General features: G+C 57.8%; 1 protein-coding gene across 2 annotated transcripts in view; it reads left to right on the forward strand.

The window, feature by feature from the left end:
- Positions 1-208: 208 nt before the first annotated feature.
- The window catches only part of GTF3C2 (general transcription factor IIIC subunit 2), a 30413-nt gene continuing 9731 nt past the window's right edge, over positions 209-20890 (forward strand). For both annotated transcript variants that reach the window (XM_075126244.1, XM_075126245.1), the window contains exons 1-9: positions 209-389; positions 2255-2636; positions 6546-6855; positions 10915-11009; positions 11493-11570; positions 11895-11993; positions 12415-12642; positions 13528-13639; positions 13929-14046. In XM_075126244.1, coding sequence (XP_074982345.1) covers positions 224-389; positions 2255-2636; positions 6546-6855; positions 10915-11009; positions 11493-11570; positions 11895-11993; positions 12415-12642; positions 13528-13639; positions 13929-14046 — 1588 coding nt within the window. In that variant the 5' untranslated portion in view covers positions 209-223. The remainder of the gene's footprint in view (positions 390-2254; positions 2637-6545; positions 6856-10914; positions 11010-11492; positions 11571-11894; positions 11994-12414; positions 12643-13527; positions 13640-13928; positions 14047-20890) is intronic.

Consider the following 20890-nt stretch of genomic DNA (forward strand, 5'->3'; position numbering starts at 1 on the left):
GCCCTGCCCCCCGGGTTCCTCTCAGGGTACCCAGGCCCCCCAGCCTGGCCCCAGGGGAACCAGCCCCGCCCCCATGGGTTCCTCTCAGGGTACCAAGCCCCGCCCCCAGGGGAACCGGCCCCGCCCCCCGGGTTCCTCTCAGGGTACCCGGCCCCCCTCCCGGCCTGCCCCCAGGGGAACCGGCCCCGCCCCCCACGGGCTCTGGCGAGGGGCGGGGCCGCGCATGCAGATCTGGGCGCGAGGGCGGGGCATTGTGAGAGCCGGGCAACATCCGTTCCCCGGGGACGCAGCCGGAAGTGACGCCAGGGAGCGCCGCGCGTCGATTGCCGCGCGCCTGCGGAGCGGCCATCTTGGAGCCCCCGGTTCCGCGCGGGCCGCCGGGAGCCGAGGTGAGGGCGGCGGGGCGGGGCGGCTCGGCCGGACTCGGCCCCGCGTGACCCCCGGAGCCCGCCCCGGAGCCATGCGGGCGGCGCCGGCCTGAGGCCCGCGGGCGCTGATGGCGGCTCGTGCCGGGGCCATGGGGGCGGCCGCGGGCCCCCGCGGGTCCCTGCGCTCGGAGCCGCCCTGCGCCGCGGAGGCCGCCGCGGGACCGTCCGCCCCGGGCGCGCTGCGGGAGGAGCCGGGCCGCCGCCGCCGCACGAGAGGACGCGGGTCTCCAGGGAGCGAGCGGCCGGAGCCGAGCTCCCCGCAGGCCGCCGCCCGTACGTACCCGCCGCCGCCGCCTCCCCGGCCCGGCCTCTGCGCGGGGAGCCCCGCCCCGCCGGCCGCCTGGGGTCCCCCCGCGCCGCCCCGCCCCGCCCCGCCCCGCCGGCCGCGGCTCCGCCGGGCCTACTCCCCGCCTCGGCCGGCCCGACGCGGCCCCCATTGCTTCGCTCGGAGACTGGGGCAGGGAGGGGAAGGGCCTTGTCAGTTTATGAGTCGGTGGCAGTGGAGGGGATAAACCTCCGGCTTCCTAGTCCAAGGCCTGTGCTTGCACCCTAAGGGCGCCTTTCCTCTCCCCCGGTCCCCCGTGCTCCTTCAATGGCTGCTCTAAAGCGCTGCCGGGTGAAGCAGCTGCCCGGCTCCCCGCAGGTGGCTGCATTTCAGTGGTGGTTTCTGGGATAGCCAGGGTGCCAGCTCTCATTAGGTTGTCTGAGCCTTTCTGTTGCAAGCCCCCCGTTTTGGGTTGCCGTAGCATAACTCTCTGAAGTGTCCATCTATGGGCCTGTGAGGTCTTGGCTCAGGACCTTTTAGAGAATTTGAATCAAACCCTGTTCAGATTGGGAGGCCATGTGAATGACTTTCCCATGTGAGAATCTGCCTGCTGCTGAAGTCTGGAGAGCTCTGGGACTGATCAGTGGAAATCGCCCTCTCTCTGCGTGCAGTTGGGGAGCTTTCTGAGTGCTGGCAAGCTGCATTGAGCTCCAGCTCAGCTCATGGAATCTCCTGATTTAGGCCCTGTTGGGGGAAAACTGAGACCCATCTTGGTCCTCCATTTCTCCTTACCTGAGAACTTCACCCTCAATAATCTCCTGTGCTTCCCAGTTTAAATGAGGTCTCACCCCCCCCCCCCCCCCCGGGAGGGAGTTGGGTGAGCTTTGCCCCATGGAAAGCTTTTAGGGTCAGGAACGGAACCCAGCTCTCCGTGATCTCAGAGCACTAGACCACAGAACCTGATAGGTGGACTTGGCTCTGCCTGCCCATGCGGCTGCTTCGGGTTACTCGCTAGTTGAGTACCTTGCAGTTGGCAGCTGCAGAAGGGCCAGGCAGGTGCTAAGCATTGGCACTGGAGAGTGAGGGCACGGGCAGCAGCTGGGCCAGAAGGGACTGTGGATGGAGTGATGTGGCTTCTAGTCTTGGCTCTTAAGCTATCGCTCTTGAGTTCTGCAGTCCTGTTGACCTCACCTGTCGCTCACCTCGTGTGCTCTGCTGGTGCCCTCTTCTCTTTCAAATAACCCAGGGTTCCTTCGTCCTGCAAGGTCCTGTCAAACATGAAACAATCCAAGCCAGCTCGTTGTCTGGCGCCTGGCCTTGGAGGGAGCCCCTCTCCCCAGAGGGGTCCTTGTGTCTGAGGAGTGCTCCTGGGAAGGGGCAGAGTGGGTGTGCCCTGCTTGCTGCTGGAACCTGGGGCCCTCGTGTCTGCCAAGCTGGGGAGTGGTGCCCTGTCACCCCCACACTGGTGGCTTGTGGGCCATAAGGCAGCTTTGAGTGGGGAGAGGTGAATGGTGAGTTGAGCTGCACATCACTGACATCTGGCCCTCTTCTCTTTGGCCAGGTGAGCTTCCGGCGCTGGTGGGCTGGGAGGTCTCAGCCCACCCCGAAGGGGAGGTGGCAGCTGCCATGCCCAGGAGGAAGCCTGTCCGAAGCCGAAAATCCAAAAGGAAACGGCCTGCCCGCAAGTGTCCAGCCTGGGCAGAGGCTGAGGGGGATGGGGAGGCCGCTGGGACCTCGGAGAATGGGCCCACCTCGCCCATGAAAGTGCCAAAGAAACGAGGCCGTAAGTCCAAAGCAGAGCTGCTTCTGCTGAAGCTGTCGCAGGGTCTGGACTGCCAAACGCCAGAGCCCATCTGTGTGCAGAAGGTACTGGGGAGCAACGAGGCACCTGATGGCTTGGAGGCCACGCCCAGTGAGCGCCCCAAGAGGCGGGCAGCTAAAGTGTAAGAGTGGGTGTGGGGGGAGGAGGGCTCCTAGCACAGAAGTGCAGTGGGGTGGGGGGAGGAGGGCAAGGGTGCTAATGCCAGTGTAAGAGTGCCCTTGGGGGCAGAGCTGGCATCATTTCTTTGTCCTGGGTTTATACAACTCCTAGTGCAATTGGGCTCTGGGCTGTGGCTGGGCTCCTAGGTCCTACGGTACTACAAAGAATCAATAGGAGGAAGTGAGGCTGCGCATGTGAGCATGGTGCTCTTGAGGCCGGTTCTGTTCCTTGCGGGGTCATCGCTGCCATTGTGGATGCAGCAGGGAGAGCCTAGTGGGTGCCGTTGTCGACTATATGCTGTTAACTCCACTTGGGACTTTTGTCCTGGCTGGGTCCCCCGAGGCCCTTCCAGGGGAGCTAGCATCCCATGCAGCATTCGGGCACCTGGCGAGCCTGCAGGCATTGTAAGCCTCTAGAGCTGGGGAAGAGGATTAGATCTGCCAGCATGCTGCTCATTGGCCTGACGTGGCCAGCTCTGGTCTCTGCCCAACAGTGACTCTTGGGAATTTTGAGCTGGAGGACGCAGATTCCCTATAGTCTGCCATGCCTGGGCCAGGTTGGCATGTGTCTGCCTGGAAACAGAAGGCTTGGTTTGAGCCTAGCTTGCTGGGATCCAGTGGGGATCCTGCAGTCTGTGGATTTCTCTCTCTGGTGTGAGACCTGAAGGAGCTGCAGCCCAGGGTGCCTTGTGTGGGGCAGAGAGGGGATAGCTGCTGTTTTGCAGTCTGTGATGCAGGAGTGGCTCCTTGTGGAGCTCCTTGCTGCCCTTTCTGAAGGTGTCTGTGCCCCCCAGCCTGCTCAGCTGCTCTGTGGTGACTGAGGTTCATCTCCACCTCACCCTAGAACTTCCCTGTCTGCGCTCTTGGGAAGGCGCCCGGGAAAGTCACAAGAACAGCCATAAAACTGCTGTGGAGGTGGTTTGGGCTGCCCAGTGAAGCACTCTGAGCTGGGGAGGGCCCTGCCCCTTGTGTGCCTACAGCAGCAAGGGGCCAGCTTTGACTGTGCTCTGGGGGGCTGGTTTTCAATGCAATAGACTGTCTGACGGGATCTGTAGGGCAGCTGCTTGCCATGCTGTGTGCTGGGCTGTGGTTAGCGGACCGACCGGGGAATCCATTCCCATGAGCTGCAGTTACTCACTGCCGTCACCCCCCCAAACACACACGTGTGTTCCCTGCAGAGCATATAGAGTCACACTGGACATGGGTTGGTATTGGCTGTGTGTGGGTCTGACTTCACTGTCCTGTCCTCAGAGGGGCCCCTGGGAGGGCAGTGCTGCTGGCTGAACAGGAAATGGCCATGGGATGCTGACAGTCCGGGCTGGGGGTGGGAGAGCTTGAGGGGCTGGACACCTGCTGGTTCAGCAACTCTCATCTGAAAATTCTTGACAAAACAGTCCTTAGCCCAGAGATAAGGTTGCCTGGCAACATCTGGTGCCCTTCTACATCATCGAGTTTGGTAAAACTCAAACCCAGGAAATAGAATTTCAGTGCATGCCTCCGTAACCTTTATTCTGCCCCCCCACCCCAGAGCAGGCACTAGCCACGGGGAGCTCCTGCGTTAGGTATAGCTGTATTGAATGATGGATACGTTATTTGGAGCAGTTTGGCAGAGCTGAGTGTGTAATATGAGGCGATCTGGGGGGCTGTGGCCCTCTGGGGTGTTTGTGAGCCCCTCTCCATGATCCCTGTGTGTGTGATTGAAGGAAAGAGGTACTTGTGTGCCTTAGGAGATTCAGCAGCCCTCATGTCAGTATTGCATTGTGTAGGCTTTGTCGGGAGCAGGACACGGGTTTTCTTGCAATGGGGATTGCCAGCAGTTTGTGTGAGGTGAGTGTGGGTTAAATGAAGGGTGAGTGAAAGCAGAGTGCTGGATGGCACCATGTGCGTAGGGGTGAAGGCTCTGTGAAATTTAGCAGGGTGGTGGTCTTTCCATGGAGCAAGCCATGTTTGAATGATCTCCTGTTCAATACAATGCAAAGGGAGACTGTGAGTAAGCATGCAATGAGTCTGTTGGGGCATTGCTCAAAGAGGGCAGAGCTAAGGCTGCATGGGTGCGTACCCTAACTCAGCATTTCCTGGCTTTCGGAAGCTGGAGTTTTGGTGAACTCAACATTCTAGAAAGGCGCAAGATACCACCAGGCAACCGCGCCTCTGCATTGTTGACATTTTAGTCAGTGAACTTCCTAGTTTCTTCGAATGTGGTGTTGGTAGTTCCGGTCACTTAGGCAGATGTAGGAGTGCAGCTCAGACACTACTGTGGTCAGGTAATGATAACACTTAGCCCTGACATAGCACTTTGCATCAGTACATCTCAAATTTGGCCCAGTGGCAGAGCTGGGAATAGAGCCCAGGGCTCCTGTGTCCCCATCAGCAGCCGTGTGGGTTAGTGATGTGATGCCAGACAGTATGTCTACACTGCAATGTAAGCCCAGGGTTAGTGGGACTCGAGTCAGCTAATCTGAGCTAGGGAACCCTGGGCTTGAGCATCTACATTGTATTTTAACCCTACATTAAGACTTTTCTAATCTGTGCTTGATCCTAGGGCTCCAGTGTCCACACTGCAGTGCGCAGACCCTAGTCGAGGTGACCCTATCCCCGACTCCCTAGCATCCTCATCCCCCTGAAATGTGGCCGCTCTAGCACTAGGACCGTGTGGGGAAAACTTTATGTCCCACCCTGCACGTTACAGGAAGGTTGAAGCTGCTCACTTTGCAAAAGGTTTGATCTGTTCGCTCTCCACTGCAGACCCAGGAAGCTCTCTGACAGTGCGCTTCCAGATTGGTGATCAGTAGAGAATGGGTTAATGCTGACCTGAGTTGCTGCTGTTAGCATAGGGGGGGAAGGGGGGGGCTTCCATTTTCAATATAGTGGATTGCAGATTGTTGGGATAGAGAGGACTAAGGAGGTTGTCCCATGGAATTGTGGGATACTTCTGGCTGAATCCTGGGACCCGGATCAAGCAATTGCAGTGTAGACACAAGGGGAGAGGAGGCTAGGCTAGGCTAGAGCCCAGGCTCAAGCACAGGCTTACAGTGCAATGTAGACATTCCCTAAGTGGCCCACCCCCTGCTCTCTGTTATCGTGGGCTGGGAATAATGGCCATGATTGGAATATTTGCAGTGTTCAGTTCCCACCAGGGCTGCAGAGAGAGATCTCAAACACGGCTGGTCTAGCTACCAAGAGTGTGACAGTTTTATTACGTGATGGTTGCAGGAACTTTAAACCTGTGAAACAAGGCTGGTGCCTGTCTCTCCATTCCCTGCAATGTATAACAAGCACTTTCCAAATATGTGGCCCCGCCGACATTGCCAGCTCACCCTCCTCCCCTTCCTGTGCCATTAAGCCATTAGTTAGAAGCCAGTTGTGCATAAAGAAACTGTGAGAAAAGTAGCCACAGTTCTGCTATATCCAAATTCCCAACATAGGAGAACCTGGAAAGCTTGGGACGGTCTGCAGGGTGTGATGTAGCCCATCCATGTGATGGTCTCAGCTTGAATGAGAACACCATGGAGATGAAACATGGGAACAGCCAAAGGAGGGCAGTGGTGCTCCCAGTCTCTGGTGGCCCTGGCTGACTCAGAGCAGCATTGCTGGGCTCTGTTGGCACTCCTGTGGGGGAAGCTTGGCTTTCAGACGCAGTGTAAGTTTTCCCCTAGAGGGGCAAGCCATGTTTCCTGAATGCAGAGCTTGGCTGGGGTGCGGGAATTTGCTGGTAAGGTTTGGGTCTCCAGTCCTGGTGCAGCCTAGTCCCTCTGGGCATCAGTGGCAGAAATGCTCCTTCCCAGAGCACCAGGTCCAATGACTGTAGCCCAGGGAGACGCCCTGAGGGGGCAGGGCAGCTCTCTTACCAGTGATCCCTTTGGTGCCCCCAGGGCCTTGCTTTACCTGCAGGAGCTGGCCGAGGAGCTGACATCGGTCTACCAGCCCCTGGCTCCCAACGAGGGCCCCCAGGAACCAGAGTCTGACAGTTCGAGAAAGAAGCGCCGGAGCAGGAGGAGGAAAGAGGAGAAGGCGGCTGATGACGATGACCTCTCCCAGGATGTGGACTTTGTGCCCTCGAAAGAGGTGTTGCTGGAGGCGGCAGAGGAGGAGGAGGAGGAGAGTGATGTCCTGCTCAGCGAGGTCTCTGAGTCAGAGCCAGAGGCTGTCCGGGGCCACACCCTGAGGATGCAGTCAGCAGGGGTAACAGCATCCTATTCACGTTGCCCCCTTGTCACACCAGCCCTGGGTTAATGTTTGTAGGAGGGGGAGGGGGGTGGCCACTGGGCCTTGATGTGTCGTCCGTTCCGGGTCTCTCCCCACCCACCCCCTCCAGTGTGTATGGGGTAGAGTGGGAAAGGGGTCACCCTCGCCCCGGGTATATAGAGCATGGCTGTGGGGGAAGGAAGCAGTCCCCCCAGGGGGAGGGGGCTCTGGGACATGGCATGGAGGCAGAGCTGCTGGTTTAAAGTGACTCAAACTCCCTGTTTGAACACAGGGCCTAGGATTGGCAGGGAGCTCCTGGTCCCCTGAGATTGCAGGCAGCTTCTTTGTGAGTTTGTCGAGCTCCATCTTAAAGCCAGAGAGGTGGTTTGCTCCCACAGCTGCTGTTGGGAATCTGTTCCCAACCCTCCCTCCTCTGATGGTCCAATATTTTTTCCTCTCCAGCCTCAGCGGGTTCATTGTCACCTTATTCCTGGGTGGTCTTGTGCCAGATTTGGCCTTTAGCTTCAGCAGCTCTCCCCTGTCTTGGGCATTACCCGTGCTGTATTCCCAGGGAGCAGTCAGATCTCCCTGCCCTTCATCCTGCGTTTTGCTCGGGTAGTCAAAGCTCTGCCAGCCTGCTCCCATAAGACAGGCCCTGCGTTCCGCTCATCAGCCTAGCAGCTCTTTTCTGTGCCTGCTCCCGTCTGAGTTCCTGGAGGAGGAGTGATATGGGTAGGAGTTAGTGGTCATTTAAGTAGTGGTCATTACGTAGGTGTGCAATCCAGATGCTGCTGTGGCCATGTAATAAAGGGGATAACCTAAGTCTTTCATGGTGTTCTTCATTATATTTCAAGGAGGGAAAAATCATTGTCCCCATTGTACAGATAGGGAAACCGAGGCATAGAGATTTGGCCAAAGTCACTCATCAGGTCAGTGGCAGAGCTGGGAATAGAGCCTAAGCTTTGAGTCGCAGTCCACTGCTCTCACCACTAACCCACACGGTTGCTACGTGAATCATAAGTCCTGTCCCCACCATGCACTTTGTTACAGTGGACCCGGCATAATGGTCATGCTTTGAAATGTTTGTAACGTGTAGTTCCCAGCAGGACTGTGAGGAGAAATTCGCCCAGCCGTGGGCTGTCCCCCAAGAATCTGACTGCTTTAATACATGGTGGTTACAGGAACTAAGCATATGAGAGAAGACTGGTGTGTCTCTCTCCATCCCCCCAAGTAACAATCCCCCCACTTCCCAGCTCACCCTCCTCCCCTTCCCATCCCTTTAAGCCATTAGTGCATGAGAAGCCAGTGGTGTACAAAAAGCATTAATCAGTCAGCAGCAGCTTTGCTAAATCCAGACTCCTAGCACTGGAGAATCCTGAAAGTGTAGGAGGTTCTGAGTGGTGTGAAGTGGCCCATTCGTCCCAGTGTGATGGGCTCAGCTGAATGGAGACAAGTAAAGCCTAAACCTATAGCTCTGCTGTGCACTGCTCCATTTTTGGAAGTTCTTTGGAACCAACTCCAGGACACAGCCCCAAGATCAGAGCTGCCAGACCTCAACACCCTACCAACCACATGGTGCAGAAGCTGGAGTTCCCCAGATGACCTAATCCTGACTGGCCATCACATTCATCTCAGTGGCTGTTCCCATCCCCACACCTCCTGCTTCAGAAACCTGTGATGTGCAGCAAGTACGCCCAGTCTCAGTTCTCACCCAGTCTTAGCAGTGTGCTCTAGGCTCATGCGCCCACCATGCCTCTTGGGAGCTCCCCAGCCCAGGGACAAGGCACCTCCCTACGTGCTGGCTCATGTGGAGCAGGAAGAGGGGCTGCTGTCCTCCAGGAAGCTAAGGAGAGAAGCCCCTCCCCCCAGATCGCAGCACATCCATGGGAGATTAGGGAGAGGGCTTCAGGCCCCCCAGATACTGTCTTATGTGAGGGGAGGCAGGGGTGGAGACCCTGTAGAAGGGCACAGGACCCTTGGATCCTGATGCACACACAGGAGGGGAGAATGTGGGGCTGACAGGTGCCCTGCCCCTATTCTTCCCCAGCTCCTTACCTCTTTCCCATGTCCCAGGCCATCCATCCGAAATCTTCACCCCCTCACCTGAGCCCACTCCCTTTCCCAGGATGAGAGTCTGATTTTTTCCAGAGTACTTTGCTTACATCCCTAGAAAGAAAGGTGTAAGCTACATGCCGTCGTCTTGGCCTCTTCCAGCGTTCTGCCCTCGGATTAGACCTGACCTGGGATGGCTGGGTCAGGATCAGAGGCTGCTGCTTAGCCCTGGAGCTCTGCAGCTACTGAGAGACTGCTGAGGCTGCAAGCCCTCCTGTTCCTCTGTCTACAATTGCTCAGGGTGATCTGTGTCGCTCTGACATCGCAGGAAAGCTAAACAGGCTGGGGACTGCGGCTCCTTGGATCAGTGGTGCCAGGCGCTCCCAGGGGTAACTCTTTGCCAGGGCCAGAGCCCTGCTTTGACTCCCAGCTCCAGCCCCAAAAGGTTGGCAGAATGTGGCAACCCTAAGAAAAGCCCTTGTTGTCCTGGGAGGGCTGAGTCTCAGGAACCCCTTTTTCCAGTGATCCCACGTGTGGCACTACCCTGCCGCGCTTGCCGGACGCTTGCCGGAGTCGGCGTTAACCAGAAAGCTGGTCTGTACTGTGACTGTAGTGCAGGGGGTGGCCTGCTGTACTAAGGCAGGTTGGCCAGTCAGTCGCAGGCTCTCCAGCACCCACCTTGCATTTCCTGAGCTCAGAAACGGAGCTGTACGTGCCCAGGTCACTTTTCCCCTTTTTATAGATCTAGGTCTGGAGCTGGCTGGCTGCATCTCCCTGCCGTTCAGGGGTTTTGGCTGGCCTGGAGCCGATAGGTTAATTACAGACCCTTGCTTGTTTGCACTGGGCCAGTTCTTCCTGTCTACTGGGTTGGAGGTTCTGAGACTGACACTGACCAGGGTGTTGTCAGACGCCACCGGTGTGGTGCTCTGCTCTATCCAATGTTGAGAACAGTCGGCTGTGTGCGTGCGTGTGTGTTCTCCCTGTGTGCTGCCCCGGCTCTGCGCAGATCGCTGACACAGCAGACCCCAAGAGAACCCCCAATGACCACAGACTCCAATAAGGTACGATGGCACCCGGCCAGGTTTATTGTCAAAAGAAACACAATCTCTAGCTCCCCGGATCAGATGTCTACAGTTCTGTTAGTCCCTATGTGCTCCTTGGCAATGGACACAGCTCAGTCCCTGGCGGGATTCTCCACTGCCCCCTAGGCTGGTCAGAGAGACCGCCCCAGGGATGCATCTTATGCACAGGTACAGACAAGTTACACATCACTTCTGACGTATCGAGGTGCAATCTCTCTACGCAGTAAGGTGCCACCTCTCACTTTGTACATGTTGGTTCGAACAAAACCACTCTATCCATCATAGTACCCTTTTGCCCCTGTCTTTGGGATGGGTCGGCCTGTTCCTTGTTACATGTGTGGAATGTGCAAGTTTCAGAGTGTTCGGATATCGCTAGGGTCCAGGACCTTTTAGGTATGTGTATTTTGCAACATCAGCCCTTTCCTTGCCAGCTTCTATGAGCAGGGCCTGCCTTTGGATCACAGCTTAACTGCGCTTTGTTAGCAAAGTCTTGACCATTACTTTAGCTCAGGCCTCAGACCAGGCCTCTGATATAAGGGTTTATGTTTCAGGGCCACATCTTACTACACAGGGCTGAGGCTGGGGTGTGGGCACACATCTGCTGGTCCCTGCGCTTCTCCAGCCTGCAGCAGCCTTTGTGCTCCGACTGAGCCAGCGGGCTGAGCAGGGGCTCTCGGCAGACACAGCCCTGGAGAGGGAGGCAGGGTAGGGGCTCCATGGGATGGCTGCATCCCCCCTCTGTTTCTGGGGCTGGGTGGAGGGTGTGTTGGGGGGTTGCGTCTGGGGGCGTGGGTGGGTTGGGCAGGGAACTAGCTGGGGCTAAGGGCATGGGTGTCTCGAGAGTTGGCCTGGGCTGGGTCATCTCTTTGGCATGGCTGTGTAACTAGTGTCTTGCTCTAACCCTGCTTTCTCTTATGCTCAGAAGTCCAAGCCCCAGTGCCGAGGGCTTGCTCCCAATGGCTTCCACAACTCCATCATGGCCCCCGTGTGGAAGTGTCCCAGCATCACCCACAGCCTGTGAGTATGGCCACCCTTGCGCAGGTCTAGGGGGGGTGCTGAGAGGTGAGCGCCTGGCCCTGGGGCTGCGACAGGCTGGGTGACCCGTTGGGCTGGAGGGGCTGCAAGCAGTCTGTCCCGGGGCCCTTTAGGTGGTCCTATCATGCAGGGCCAGCCTGCCTGCAGTGGCATGGCTAAGGCTCCCTTGCCCCTTAGTCTGGGGTGGCGGGGCTGGATGCATCAGTCTCACTCAGGGCTGCCCCATGGGTAGAGGCCTGCAGGGTCCTTTGCAGCACAGGTGGCTCGAGAGGGGCAAGGAGCCCTTGGCAGAAGGATCTCTGGGGTGATGAGTTTCAGGGGTGACGGACTGGGGCCAGGCTGGGCTCGAATTCCCCACTGTCTTCACGCCCCAGCCTGCGGCTTCTGCCTCTAGCCTGGGCGTGTAGCAGCAAGGAGAGCAGCTGGGCGGGGGCATGTGGGATTCTGATGCCTTGTGCTCCACAGGAGGGACCAGCACTACTCCCCCTGGGAATTTCCCGACTGGCTCCCTTCCACACGCAAGTGGACGTTTCTCTCCGAGAGGTAGGTGAATAGTTTTCCGCAGGCTGGGGCGAATGTGGGCATGGGGCAGCCCCTGCCTTGGGGCTGGCAAGGGAGCAGTGGGTAAGGGGTGAATGCACAACATAGGGGCAGTTCCCGATACTGACCTTGATGGTTGTCAGGTGTCTGATGATATCAGAGGGCTGGACCAGTTCCCCAGGGAGGGGGTTGCCGAGGGTCGGGCCGGAGCCCCGGGGAGGGGGTTGCTGAGGTATGGGCTGGGGCCCCAAGCCGGGTTTGTTTCCCAAGTCAAGTCCCTGAGAGAGGAGACAGTGGCTGCTCATTCCTCTCCTTCTGCCCCTTCAGCGAATGTGCCCAGTACCTGCCGGGAGAGATGAAGTCTCCGCTCTTCTCCATCCAGCGGGAGGGCATTGAAGAAGACGGTGTCCTGTACCGCATCAACAGGTATGAGCAAGCCCCAGGGTCACTGTCCAGAGCTGGGCTGGCAGCTGGAGGGTTGTGCCTACTCCAGAATGACTTGCTGGGTCTTGGCAACCCCCCAGAGCGGCTTCTGCCCCTGAGATCCAGCGCAGCCACCGCCCAGAGCTGTTGGGAATCGAGGCCCCCGGCAGCAGGGCCAGCTGAGCCTGCAGTGTGTTCTGTCCCTCCTTGCAGGCTTCCCTTTGCATTGTACCCTGGGCACTGGGTTCAGGTCCAGGCAGGGCTCCCACCCCCAGAGCACGGCTCGATTATGGCGCAGTGTCAAGCCAGCCTGCAGCTGCCCTGCCTTGCTCTGCATGGTCCCCTGGACAGCAGAGCCCTTAGCTGGCCATGCCTCCTGCCCTCCCGTCTGCTTTTTACCCACTGCTCCCATTCCCCTCGGCAGGTTCAACTCCCTGCAGCCCCACGAGGAGCGCCTGGACGTGTCCTTCTTTGTGGGTGGCCCAGTGTGGGCCATGGAGTGGTGCCCGTGTCCAGAGGGCTCTGCCGCCCCCCAGTACGTGGCGCTGTACTGTAACAAGGGCATGGACGAAAGGCACAGCCTGGCCGAGCTCCACACAGGCCCTGCACTGCTACAGCTCTGGGCTCTGGGTATCCTGCAGCCGGAGGCAGGGTGAGTCGTGTGTGCAGGAGAGGCTCTGGTGAGCGCAGAGCCTGGAGGGTGGTGCAGGGTGGGGAGTGAGGGCCGAGACTGGTGCAGGGTCGGGGGAAGGGGGAGCGCAGAGCTTGGGGAGTGCTGCAGGGTGGGGGGAAGGAGGAGCGCAGAGCTTGGGGGGGGGGAAAGGAGGAGCTCAGAGCTTGGGGGGTGGGGGGGAATGAGCTCAGAGCCTGGGGGTGGTGCAGGGGGGAGGGGGGGCGGTACAGAGCCCTGGGAGGCAAGCCCAGAGCCCTGGCGGGGGGAGAGTTGGGGTGGTGAGCCCACAGCCTGCAGGGGTGGGAAGTGCAGAGCCCTGGGGGACAGAGTAAGCGGAGAAGCCCAGAGCCCATGTGTGAGGGGGGCGGGCAGCCGAGCCCAGAGCCATGGGAGAGTTGGGGGTGGCGAGCCCATAGTCTGCAGGGGTGGCAAATGCATTGCTCGTGGGAGTGGAGCAGGGCCTCCTCCCCCACATGGGATGTGGGCCTGGGGCCTCACCCCCACGCTCCTCGGGGCACATGGCCATGCCCTGCATAGGCCGTCACTCACTCCAGCACCCTGGAGCTCAGTGGCCCAGTCCTGGGCAGAGGCCAAGGCTGAGTGCTGTGGGAAACCGTGACCCAGGCGCCCGGGAGCTGCTCTGCAGGGAGGGCATGACTTACCTCCTTGGTCCCGGCTGGAGGCTTGGCCCGTGCCCAGGGTGGGGGCTCTGGGTGGCAGAGCCAGCAGTTGTAGAGCACTGCAGGGCTCTCCCTGCCTGCCCCATGTGCCTGGGGGCTGAGCTGGAGCTATGCCCCTGTGCGGGTGGAGGGGGGCTCCTGACACCCACCAGCCAGGCCCCCCCTAACTCGCTTGTGCCTGCAGCTCTGCCACCAAAGCCAGGCTGGCTTATGCCATCACCGCCGACCACGGCTGCATCTGGGACATGAAGTTCTGCCCCAGCGGAGCCTGGGAGCTGCCCACCACCTGCAGGAAGGTAGGGGTGTGGTGGAGCAGGGGGGAGGCTGGGTCTGCCTGCATGAGGGCTCTGGGGATGACCCCAGCAGTGGGCCCCCCAGAAACGGATCCCGCTCCCCTCCGAGCAGCCTGTGGAGTGGCTGCCCCCCAGCACAGAGCGATGCCCATGGATTGCACCCGCTCCTGGGCGTAGAATGGAACCATTGCACTGCAGCGCTCAGCATGACCCGGCGGGGGGTGGGGTGCCTTGGGTGAGTCTCCCCAGGAGCCTGAGCCTGGCTCCTCAGCCTGTGCGTCTGTCCCTCCAGCCCCCTCAGATGAGCCGGCTGGGCCTCCTGGCGGCAGCCTTTTCTGACGGCAAAGTGCTCGTGTACAGCCTCCCGCACCCCGAGGGACTGCTCGCTCACAAGAGAGCCCAGGTAAAAGGTAGGAAGAGCTGTGCCGCGGGGCGGAGAGGGGTGGGGTGACAGTACTGAAACCCTGGCAGGGCAGCGCATGGGGCTCTGGGAAAACCCTGAGAAATGCAATGCCCAGGGCCCCACCCATGGATCCTGGGCCTGTGTGAGCCTCAGGGCACCCCCAAAGCAGCCATGCGGCTCCCTGTGTCAGCCCACGCTCAGCTATGTGGCCTGACACAGTAGCTTCCCAGCCCTGGTGAAGCCCAGCGAGGTTCTCACACCGCACTGCACTCTGCTGGCAGACTAATCCCTGGTGGGGCCCGGCTGTTCGAGCCAGGTTCTCGCCCCGCGCTCTGCACCGGTATTGGAGTGCCTCGCCTGCGTTGAGCAGTGTGACTCCACAGCAGCCCCCAGGTTTGTTCATGTGCCATGCAGCATTTGGGTTTGGTAACGGTTGGGGTCTAGACGTCCCTGCTATGGGGTGTGTATCAGAGAAGGGAGGTTAAAGCAACGCGCTCTTCCCTTGGAGCGGAAGTGGGAGGCTGCTTCAGGGTGAGTTCACTCCACAGTCTGGGCCCACCCCTGTAAATGTCCCATCTCTGGCACAGACCAGCTGTCCTTGAATTGCTGAGCGCTCCGCTGGGCCAGAGGAGCAAAGCTGTCATCTGCTGTCTTTGTCCAGCGCTTCAGACAGTCTTCCGGGTCCCGGGAGCCCAGTCTACGCAGTGCTTTGAAGAGAGAGGCTGAGCCCTGGGACTTGCTTTGAAGAGCCTGGGAAGGCAGCGTAGCGCAGAGACAGGGCTGATAGATTGGCGGTAGCCATGGTGCTGAGGGGACCTGCTGCAGCATTCTGAAGGGGTTGGCACCTCCATGCCCAGGTCCATTGCGCTGCTGTAGCCCACCCCAGAGGAGTGACTGAGGCAGAGTCTTCATCTGCCGGGATGGGGCAGGGCTCATAGCCAGCCAGAGCTGGTTGTCGGCATTACTGCTGGGTGCTGCTGTGTGAGAGCTCAGCAAGGAATCCAGCCATCTCCCAGGCCAGGGACTGACCTGACCCTCACCCATGGAGATGGCACTGGGGCCAGAACTCCTCAGCCTGGCTTGGGGGTGCTGCCAGCCAACTGTTCTCCAGGCCCGGGGCCATCTTGGGGGTCGTGTGGGGTGGAACGTGGCAAAGGGCAGACAGAGCGGGAGGGGGTGCTGGAGCCCCTGCGTTTGACCGGCTCACCTGGCGGCTGCAGGTGGCTGTTGAGACGGGCCCGAGGGAGACCTGGTCCTTGCGGCGCACAGCCAGGGAGGGGCTTGGGGGGAGCGGCCCTTCCCAACCCTGCTCTTTGGGTGCATCCCTCCAGGAAGGACTCAGCCCACTTCAGCGCGTTCCCTTGGACCCGTCCTCCACTCTCGGGCGAGCCAAGCTTGCCCTGGTCAGCAGGTCGAGCTCAGCCAAGGGGACGCAGGACAAGGTTGGGTGTCTGACCTCTGTCCGCTGGCAGGCGGGAGCCATCCATCAGCACCTCTAGGGCTGTTTGCTGCTTCTCCTTAAGCTAGCCCAGCCTGGCTGTGCCCCTTGGCTGTCTGTGGGGCGTTTCCTCCCCTCCTGGCCTGGCTGACTCTCCCCCAGTCTGGCCATGTTTCCTTGTTCATGGGGGTTCCCTCTCCAAATGGTCAGGCTGGGTGCTGCACAGAGAGGAGCTGGGCCGGGCCAAGGCAGGCCAGGTGGTAGAGGGGTGTGCCCCTGGGAGGCTCTGCCCATGGTGGGGGTCTCGGTGATGAGCTGGTCATGTTAGCACCCTGGTTTCGTGCACCAGGCCCTTCCCAGGGCCCCTCGTTCGAAGCATTGTACCCGCATTGCGCCCCCGGACATGCTGCAGCCTGGCCGAGGCCTCCCTGCCGGACAGCGAGAGCCAGCGGCGGGCTTAGAACCTGCTTGGGAGCCCTGCTGCAGCTAAGGCAGTGCCCACCCCGCAAGGGTCTGAGCCTGCCTGCCGAGAGGGCTGCCAAGGCGAACAGACTGACGGGGAGCTGGGCTTCCCACCGACGTCCCCACCTGGCTGGGTAGGGGAGCAGGCACCTCACACACGGAGCACTGCGGCCCTGGCACCTGGGGCAGTGCGGGTGAGGTGTGGCTGTTCCTTGTGGCCACCAGAGGGTGCTACCGTCTGCAGGAAAGGGGCCCAGACTGGGAGGTGCAGCTCTGCGGCTTCTTGGCTCCCCATGCTCCTGCTTGGGGGCGGCCCCGCTCAGAGCTGTCCACGGGGGGGGGCCGGGAGCCCCAGCTGCTCCCTGGGGAGTCATCGAAGCCTGAGCTGGGTTGGGGAATGTGGGGCCTGCCTTAGGGGATGGGAGTGCTGGGGAGCTCCTCCCGCTCCTCCTTGGGCTGGGAGGGGCCTCGGTGCTCTCAGCCAAGTCAGTCAGCTAACGATGCTTGTAACTAGGCTTGTCTGCGGGGGCTGGGTGTGATGGATGGCCAGTGCTCCTTCAGCCTTGACCAGTGTCTCCTCTGCTGGTGCTGTAACAATGGGAAGCCAGGCCCACTCGCTCCTCCATGGGGCAGGCCTGTGCCAGGGCTAATCAGCATCTGCAGTCCCACCCCCTGAAACCACTCCAGGCACCCGGTGGGGACTGGGCCCTGCTCCTCTGGCAAAGCCCCTGTAGTTCAGAGCATCCCTGCCAGGCCCTCAGGCAGCCAGCTACAGGGGTTCACTCTTTGCCTCCTGGTTTGATCCCCCTGGGCTAGCAGATTAATCCCTGCTGGCACAGTGCCCCCTTTGTGAGGTGGGGGCTCGCCTGCTGGCCTGGTGCTGCTGTAGCGCAGTGCAGACAGCTCTGGGCTCAGCGTGGGGGAGCTATCCCCGCTGGCCTAAGTCCAGCCCAGCCGCCATGGCCTTGGGGCTGCTGGTGCTGGAGATCCCCAGGTCAATGTGAACTGCTCTCCCCCTGTTCCATGCACCCCCCCTTCCCGGGGTAGTGGGCAGAGGGGCTGCCATGGGCACTGCTCCCCTCCCCTCCCCACCGCCTGGAGGAGGTAATTGACAAGCTGGCCATCTGTAATTGAAGCACCCGAGAAGATGCATGACTGCTCTGCTCCGTGCAGTAATTGAAGTGCCTGTCTGCTGCCTGTCATGTCTGAGTGGGAGGAATGGGGGGCACGTGGGGCAGGGAGTGGCTGCTAGACCTGCTGGTCTCACAGGGATCTGCTCCCCCCACCTCCTTGGGGTGGGCTGCTGTCTGTATCTGGAACAATGGGGTGGCTTCATTACCCATGCCAGAGGTTTCCTGCTGTACTGGACAGGCTGGGGAGAGGTGCATGGCAGACTGTTGGATTGGGTGGGTGGGTTGGGAGAGAGGCCCAGGGCACCCAGCCCGCTGGGTGAGTTGGGAGGGCAGGAATGTTATGTCTGCTGGGCAGGTTGGCGCTGCGTGGCTGGGCCTAGGGGAGAGGCTGTAATGGGGGAGGGGTCATGGTAGTCATATTTGGGGGGTGGCACCTCAGTTCAAGTTGCTGGGTGACTGTTGGCAGGACGAGCTACACAAGGGCTGCCAAAGTATGAGAAAAGCCAGAGGCCTGGTCCCTCATCGTCAGACTCCCACCCCCTGGCCCCAGTTTGCCCTATAGGTAGCTGAGCACCCTGTGCCTAGGCCCAAGGGTGAAGCTGCCATCCCAGCCTCCCCTACAGAGTTGGGAATTTGTGACTCCCTGGCCTAGGGACTGCTGCCCCATGGGGACAGAAGGGGTAAAAAGCTGCCCTGGGGCAGACCTGGAGGCTAGGTGTTTGTGTCACATGACTGGGCATTAAGGACTGGCTAAAGCCAGCCCACGGCAGTGGAGGCTCCATCAAGGCAGGGGGAGGTCCGGGGACTGAATCTATCCAGGGGCCGTTCTGGTGGCGGAATGTGTGAACGCAGCAGGGCTCTGCAGGAGGAGGACAATGGACTGAGAGGTCCCAGGAGGCTGGGACGAGCTCAGCTCAGACACAGCTGCCCTCCCCGGGACTGACAGACACAGCTTAATAAAGAATTAATGGAGGATGATGTAATTCATGGCACTCATCTGGGTTTATGGGAAATAGATTTGGTCCAACTAACTTGATCTATAGATATTATTAGGCACTTACAGGCTTGGCTGATCCTGGTAATAGTGTTGACCTAATATACTTAGGGTTCTCTAAGGTATTCGACTTGGTATCACACAACATTTTGATTAAAAAGCTAGAATGATATAAAATGAACCTGTCCCACATTAAATGGATTAAAAACTGGCTAACTGGTAGGTCTCAAAAGGTAATTGTAAATGGGGGTTCTCATTATCAAGCAGGTTTCTTTCCAGTGGGATTCCATAGGGATGGGGTCTTGGCCCTACACTATTTAACAGTTTTATCAATGACCTGGAAGAAAACAAACCCAAACACTGATAAAGTTTTTAGATGATCCAAAGATTGGGGGAGTGGTGAATAATGAAGAGGACAAGTCAGTGACACAGAGCGATCTAGATCCCTGGGGACATGGGGCACAAGCAAGCAGTGTACATTTTAGTATGGCTAAATGTAAATGTACAACTAGGAGCAAAGGCTGCAGGCCAGACTTACAGGCTGAGGGACTCTACCCTGCATGTCGTGGTGGACAATCAGCAGGACATGAGCTCCCAGTGTAACACTGTGTCCAAAAGGGCTAATACCAAGCTGGGAGCATAAACAGGGGAATCTCGAGTCGGAGCAGAGAGGTTATTGAACCTCTGTTTAGCTCTGGGGCGACTGCTGCTGGGACCCTGTATCCAGGTCTGGTGCCCACACTTCAGGAGGGATGTTGATAAATTAGAGAGGAGTCCGAGAGGAGGCATGTGAATGACTGAAGGCTTAGAAAGCCTGCCTTAAAGCAATTGAGCTTCTGGAGTCTCTTTTAGTTTAATAAAGACAAGGTGAAGGGGTGACTTGATTACAGCCTATACCCCTACATGGGGAACAAAAATTGAATAACTGGCTACTCAGTCTAGCAGAGAAAGGAAGCTGAAACCAGACACATTCAGACTGGCAGTAAGGTGTAAATGTTTAACAGGGAGAGTCATTAACCATTGGAACAACTGACCAAGGGTTCTGATGTATGTTCCATCACGGCCAATGTTTCAGTCTGGATCAGCTGATGAATGAACTTCCGATGAAGTGAGCTGTAGCTCACAAAAGCTCATGCTCAAATAAATTGGTTAGTCTCTAAGGTGCCACAAGTACTCCTTTTCTTTTTACGAATACAGACTAACACGGCTGTTACTCTGAAATCTGGATCAGCTGTTTTTCTCTAAGCTCTGCTCTAGGAATCCTTGGGTGGCTGATCTCTGGCCTGTCTGTGGGACACGGGGTCAGATTAGCTGCTCACAAGGGCCTTTCAGGCCTCAGGATCTAGGAAAAGGGACAGACACAATAAACCAAGGTTATCTCACAGCAGCCTGGCTTGAGGGAGCTCTGAGGCTGGCCAGGCTGGACCATGTTAAATTGCAGCACGGGTGGTTTAGGTTTGACATTAGAAAAAACTTCCTATGTGTCAGGGTGGTTCAGCACTGGAATAAATTGCCTAGGGAGGGTTGTGGAATCTCTGTCATTGGGGATTTTTAAGAGCAGGTTGGACAAACACCTGTCAGGCATGGTCTAGATAATACTTAGAATATAAGAATGGCCATACTGGGTCAGACCAAAGGTCCATCCAGCCCAGTATCCTGTCTGCCAACACTGGCCAATGCCACGTGCCCCAGAGGGGGTGAACCGAATCATAGAATATCAGAGTTGGAAGGGACCTCAGGAGGTCATCTAGTCCAACCCTCTGCTCAAAGCTGGACTGATCCCCAATTAAATCATCCCAGCCAGGGCTTTGTCAAGCCTGACCTTAAAAACTTCTAAGGAAGGAGATTCCACCACCTCCCTAGATAATCAGTAATGGTCTAGTGATCTGTCTCCTGCCATCCATCTCCACCCTCGGACAAACAGAGGCTAGGGACACCATTCCTTACCCATCCTGGCTAACAGCCATTAATGGACTTAACCTCCCTGGATTTATCCAGTTCTCTCTTAAACCCTGTTATAGTCCTAGTCTTCACAACCTCTTAAGGCAAGGAGTTCCACAGGTTGACTGTGCTCTGAATGAAGAAGAACTTCCTTTAATTTGTTTTAAACCTGCTACCCATTAATTTCATTTGGTGGCCCCTAGTTCTTTTATTTATGGGAACAAATAAATAACTTTTCCTTATTCACTTTCTCCACCCCACTCATGATTTTATAGACCTCTATCCTATCACCCCTTAGTCTCCTCTTTTCCAAGCTGAAAAGTCCTAACCTCTTTAATCTCTCCTCATATGGGACCCTAATCATTTTAGTTGCCCTTTTCTGAACCTTTTCTAATGCCAGTCTATCTTTTTTGAGATGAGAGGATCACATCTGTACGCAGTATTCAAGATGTGGGCGTACCATGGATTTATATAGAGGCAATATGATATTCTCCATCTTATTCTCTATCCCTTTTTTAATGATTCCTAACATCCCGTTTGCTTTTTTGACTGCTGCTGCACACTGCATGGACGTCTTCAGAGAATTATCCACGATGACGACAAGATCTTTTTCCTGATTAGCTGTAGCTAAATTAGCCCCCATCATATTGTATGTATAGTTGGGGTTATTTTTTCCAATGTGCATTACTTTACATTTATCCACATTAAATTTCATTTGCCATTTTGTTGTCCAATCACTTAGTTTTGTGAGATCTTTTTGAAGTTCTTTACTGTCTGCTTTGGTCTTAACTATCTTGAGCAGTTTAGTATCATCTGCAAACTTTGCCACCTCACTGTTTACCCCTTTCTCCAGATCATTTATGAATAAGTTGAATAGGATTGG

This window comes from Caretta caretta, chromosome 3 (assembly GCF_965140235.1).
Source record: "Caretta caretta isolate rCarCar2 chromosome 3, rCarCar1.hap1, whole genome shotgun sequence".
NCBI lineage: Eukaryota > Metazoa > Chordata > Testudines > Cheloniidae > Caretta > Caretta caretta.